At 32.8% G+C, this 6047-nt stretch overlaps 1 protein-coding gene across 1 annotated transcript in view; it reads left to right on the top strand.

The window, feature by feature from the left end:
• Positions 1 to 1893: 1893 nt before the first annotated feature.
• The window catches only part of LOC133203893 (uncharacterized), a 34529-nt gene continuing 30375 nt past the window's right edge, over positions 1894 to 6047 (top strand). Inside the window, exons 1-4 of the mRNA XM_061339694.1 lie at positions 1894 to 1939; positions 4879 to 4973; positions 5515 to 5634; positions 5933 to 6034. Of these exons, the coding sequence (XP_061195678.1) occupies positions 1894 to 1939; positions 4879 to 4973; positions 5515 to 5634; positions 5933 to 6034 (363 nt within the window). The remainder of the gene's footprint in view (positions 1940 to 4878; positions 4974 to 5514; positions 5635 to 5932; positions 6035 to 6047) is intronic.

Here is a 6047-nt window from a genome sequence, read left to right as displayed (position 1 = left end):
AAAACCTTGTATATACGTTTATGTTTGATCTTTTTAAATCCATAAATTATTCAATTTCTTTGTTTTCCGAATTTCTTTTTCCTGTAATATTTCTAGAGTACATATAGGTACATCTATGAAGCTTTTATATATTACTAGTTTTTTGATATGATTAAGAAGAAATAAAATATCTTATCATTTCCCAAAAAACGTAGGACCAACGTTTTTTAAACACTAAAAATTATTCATTTTATTTTCATGTATGTAGTTTACGGGGAGTAGACTGGAGTAATACACATAGTACGAAGTGTACAGAAAAAAGTTCTCTGTTGACGGCGACTTCGTTTTGCCGTAGAAACGAATTTCTATTGAATAAAAAGAGTAGTATATAGTATATATTTGGCGGGCGCATTTTTATTTCCTTCATTTCAAATTTAGAAGACCAAATCACAGTTTTCACCCCCCCCCTTTCTCTCTCTATATATATATCTTTCTCTAATTGCAAGTTTTGCTTTATGTCTTGGATTTTAAATAAAATAAAATGACCGTCACCTTCATATCATAAGCAACCCTTCATCACAAAGTTCTCAAAATGCTAAGACTTAATAATTCTACAAAATGATAGCTAATTAACATGTCTATTTTCAAGACCCCCCCCCCTTTCCTCGAGATAGCGAGGTAGAAACGCACATTTAAAAATTTCAACTGACAGAGAAGATCTTAAGAATTTTATGAATAAACTTCAGTTCCGCTGATGTGATCCGACATTTTCCCAGTATTCATTTTCCTCTTGTTTTGTCTATAGAATTTATAATTATTTTATTTAGAATTTTTATCTTTGAAAAGTAGTGATTGTCAGCCGTATTCATTAGCATTTCGTGTTTTCTTGTGAATGTATTACTTGCATATGAATTATTTCATTCATTGATAGTTAGAATTATTTCAATTTAATTTCCATCTTTTTATAAATTTGAAAATCTCGGGATCCGCTCCTGCAGGTGTGTAAAAGCCTCATCACTATCGTACATTCAATGTTTCGTGCTGAACCATAAGCTCCATGAATGCATGAGTGTATGACTATGCCAATATAGGTCTTTGTGTATTGTTAAAAAAAAGTCTCGCCACATTCACATTGGTACATTGTGGGCTTCAAAACTTTCCCACATTATTGAGGTCCTTGCAACCATATGGGAATACAGTGTCCAGCTTCCTGATCCAATATAATCCTCTAGTTGTCTACAGAATATGTAAGATAGACATTTTTTCAATATTTTAACCTTCATAACCTACGTTCCGCTCCAATGAAAAGGCATATAAATAGCTTGTAAATTAAAAATTTTACTCTGAAGAAAATGCTACATAGGAGGCAAATTTAAATTTTTTTTTAAAAAATCTCATTTTGAGAAATGATGAGTTAGCAATTTTTAGTCAGTCTCTTGTTCTTAGCCGAGTTCAAAGGTATTATCCATGTAATTACAGGTCATGGATAATACCCGGCTCAAGATCAATGCTGTTATCTAGATGTTATATCTTGAGTTCAAACTGAAGATGTAGGTCGTGAAAAGCAAACAAAAAGATATAATAAAACTAAAACAGAATGCAACCATACAGTATCATTGTATGAAGGCAGAGTGAACTGAAGATTTTAGAAGTGCCGTTGATTTTGTTATATAGGTAAAATTAAATAATTTGATCTTCGCTCCTGAATTTGCTGATAAAATCCACACCTTTCTTCTTTCCGATATTGCGTATCTATACGAGATTATCACAATGGTCTGGTCACTGTACCCGATACTATATGGTTATCAAGGGGGTTACTCATATGATCAAACATGCGCTCATCTATCAGATAATTCATTTAACAGAATTAGAGTGTTGGTATATCATTGTCAAAAGGAACTGTTGCAACGAAAAATGCTGAGGGAAATAATTGCATATTGTGTCCTTGCATCTGTAACAGGTATCTACTCTTTTACATATATACCTTGCTAATATTGAACACATTACTGTTATTTTCATTAGATAGTGTATTGAAAATGAATAAGTTTGTAATAGAAATAGAGGATCTATGTTTCAATTCACATGTAATTATCACTTTAATAAATATTTTAATAAATGATAGGCTGAAACCAATAATTTAAAAATGGTAGTTAATGGCTGATCCTTTACCTTGCTTTAATTTGATAAGTACATGTATTATGCTCTTAAATGTTTAAATAAGTCCATTAACAACAAAATATTTACATTTTAAACTATTTTACTATTCAAATAAAAAGTTATAAGCCAAAACATATACATGTACGAGGTAAATCCATGAGTGCATCGTTGTAATGGGTGACAAAAATATATTTAAACAACAATTGAATGGACCATTAGTGCTATTGGAATGACAAAACCAAAACAATCTCTATTAAGAAAAACCGTTACAAGGTCTTAAAAAAAAGGTCACGTATGTATGAAGCCGTAGTTCTATAAGTAAGCCAATTTCCGAAAACAGAATTGATACATTGCAAATTAGTCCTAAGATACAAAGGATGAAAAGCTCATTGTTTTTGTTTAGTGCATAATTATAAATCTATTCAATCAGAATGTGATGATAAATAGAAAAAATCCAGTTCTTTAATGTTTTAATAGTTAAAATTAGTTAAAATTCATTTTTAAGAATGCCAACAAATTCATTTGATTCATTTTAACTTTAAGTTCGGTAGCATTTTATTATAATTTTTAATTTTTCGAGTATTAACACATTTGCTTTGTGTAAAGAAAAGTTGATCATATATTGTAAGGGATAATTATCATTTTAACTTTATCTTATGAAGTTATAGGTACAACGTTCATTTCTCGATGCCTTAAGCAGTGCATCTGAATAACAAAATGTAAACATGAACTGATTGAATATCCAAAGCCTTTTTTTTTTAAATCAAAATAGAAAATCTGCATTACGAAAAAGAGGAAGCACAAAGGAAGAACACATTTTAAAAGAAAACAAGATGTGTTTGTGAAACACTGACGCCCCGTATGGCAACTTATAGAAAAGGTTAAACTTTCTCAAATGCAAATTAAATATGTTGGTACCCAAAGCAAGGTCTTGTCTCGAGGTATATACCTGTGAGATATGAAAACCCTCGCAGCAACCATACAATAGATATGGAAAAGGTTAAAGTTTTTCAAAAGTAAGTCAAACATCAAGGTAAAAGTCAAATGGTCAAAATTAATGGTGCCCAAGGAAAGGTCTTGTCACAAGAAATATACTTGTGAAATATGAAAGCCGTAGCACATATCGTTCAAAAGTTATGACCAAGGTTAAAGCTTTTCAAAAGTAGGTCAAACTCCAAGGTCAAGGTCAGAGGGTCAAAGTTGTCTGTATCCAAAGGAAGGCCTTGTCACAAGAAATAGATATGCGAAGTATGAAAGCCCTAGCTCCAACCGTTCAAAAGTAATAACCAAGGTTAAAGTTTTCCAAAAGTAGGTCAAACTCCAAGGTCAAGGACAGAGCGTCAAAATTGTTGGTATCCAAAGAAAGGTCTTGTCACAAGGATAACCTATTTGAAGTATGAAAGCCCTAGCACCAACTGTTCAAAAGTTATGGCCAAGGTTAAAGTTTTCCGAAAGTAGGTCAAACTCCAAGGTCAAGGTCAAAGGGTCAAAGTTTTTGGTATCCAAAGGAAGATCATGTCATGCGAATTACACATATGAAGTATGAAGCCATAGCACCAACCATTCAAAAGTTATAGCCAAGGTTGGTTTTCCAAAAGTAGGTCAAACTCCAATGTCAAGGTCAGAGGATCAAAGTTGTTGGTATTAAAAAAAAGGTATTTTCACAAGGATGACATATGTGAAGTATGAAGCCCTAACACAAACCGTTCAAAAGTTATGGCAAAGGGTAAAGTTTACAAAATTAGGTCAAACTCCTAGGTCAAGGTAAAAGGGTTAAAGTTGTTGGTATCCAAAGAAAGGTCTTGTCACGCGAATTACACGTATGAAGTATGAAAGCCCTAGCACCAACCGTTCAAAAGTTATGGTCAAGGTTAAAGTTCGGTAAAATTTTGCAAAACTGGATCAAACTCAAAGGTCAAGGTCAAAAGGTCAAATATAATGGTATCCAAACAAAGGTCTTGTCACAAGGTATATACATGTGAAATATGAAAGCCATAGCTCCAACCAATCAAATGTTATGTGCAATGTTAAAGTTTTTGCGGACAAACAGACGGACACACATTAAAACATACATTGGGTACTTAGTGTCCAAAACATTATTGGGTTTCGTTGTTGGGTACCTGAAAGGGTTTTACACGAGAGGACAATTTTTGTGTTGATTTTTTAAACACCTTGGGTCCCAAAGGAAGGTCTTGTCAAAAGTGATACACATGTTCGTGAAATGTGAAAGCCCTAGATCCAAACGTTGACATGTTATGGCCAAGGTTAAAGTTTTTAAAAGTAGGTCAAACTTCAAGGTCAAGGCCAATGCCAAAATTGTTAGTCTTGTCCCGTGGAATGCACATGTGAAGTATGAAAGCCATTGCACCAAATGTTTAAAAGGCATGGCCAAGGTTAAAGTTTTTCGAAAGTAGGTAAAAATCCAAGGTCAAGGTCAAAGGGTCAAAGCGATTGGTATCCAAAGGACGGTCTTGTCAAAAGATATAGACATATTAAAAATGAAAGCCCTAGCACCAACCGTTCAAAAGTAATAACCAAGGTTAAAGTTTTTAAAAATTTTCATATTAAGACGCAATGAATTGCAGTTGGATACCTCCATATTTAGACATGTGCTCTGCAAACACATTGTCGTTTAGCGGTGAGCGATCAAATCTGGATTTTGACCATTTCATACGAAAGATGGACATGAACTGAGTAAAAGATTAAATTAGAAATCTGAAACTAACATTATTTTGCCTACAGCTGCACCAAACATTCGTGCTGACCTGATCACCTGTGAGATATGTCACGTGGCTGTTCATGATCTCCAGAAACTCGTTGCGGAAAACGCCACACAGGTAGGTTGAAATTTATGCATTCTAGATATTAGAATATTTATCTCTCAATACTATGAAAGGAAATTCCAACCATTTAATGAATTACACAATAACGCCACAAAGGTAGGTTGAAATTTATGCATTAGATATTAGAATAATCATCTCTCAATATTGTGAAAATAGGAAATTCCAATCATTTAATGAATTATACAATAAAATATAGCGATTGTTGTGATTGGATGAAAAAACGGATTATGTTATATGAACACTAATGAATAGAATATTTAGCAATTGCTGATTGGATGAAAAAGCAGGATATGTTCTTGGTATGTTTAAATGCGTGCCAGATTAATTAAATGGGACAATATCTGAAATTCTAAAAACTTTTTTTTTATAACTGGGAGATAATTACATTGAAAAAACACATATATAAGAACAAATATCAAATTTTTATTGAACTTAAATCTTAGGGAATAAGTTTGAATCAAAATTTTAATATGTATTTAGGAATAAACGTCTTTTAAAATAGCTACCTATACAAAAATGTCTCCTCTGAATTAAGTTTACAGTTGAAGAGAGACTAGAGGATATCTGCAGCAGACTCACATCTCACGTGGATGACTGCCTAGGATTTGTCAGATCAAAGGCCCCAGACATATTCAATTCACTATCACAAAGACTGGTATGTTTCTTTTTAATTTATCTATACTTTCTGTATATACTCCGGTATTATAACGCTTATACGGAGGTGGAAAATGACAGAGATACATAAACTAAAGTGTGCATGCAGAAGACTACATAAGATATGCAAAAAGCCAACGTTTAAATATTTCTCCATGTTACATTATATCATTTCCGCAATATAAATGGTAATTGATAACCTTATAAACTACAAAGATTTTAAATAAAAAAAGAAAACGAATCGACCTAGGATAGACAATGACGACAATGTATTCTAAAATCTGTCAGTATATTTTCAGGATCCAGAGAGTATATGCATTCAACTAGACGTCTGTCCAAAACCAACAGAATCTATAGAAAGAAAGATATCTGAAGTCCTCGGTGAACTAACACTGGAACAAGTATTCAAGATCG

The sequence above is a fragment of the Saccostrea echinata genome, unplaced genomic scaffold (genome assembly GCF_033153115.1).
Source record: "Saccostrea echinata isolate AGI-Se365-2 ecotype Australia unplaced genomic scaffold, CSIRO_AGI_Sech_v1 ptg000002l, whole genome shotgun sequence".
NCBI lineage: Eukaryota > Metazoa > Mollusca > Bivalvia > Ostreida > Ostreidae > Saccostrea > Saccostrea echinata.
Note: the sequence above shows the minus strand (reverse complement) of the source record. Positions and strands in the feature narration are given on the sequence as shown.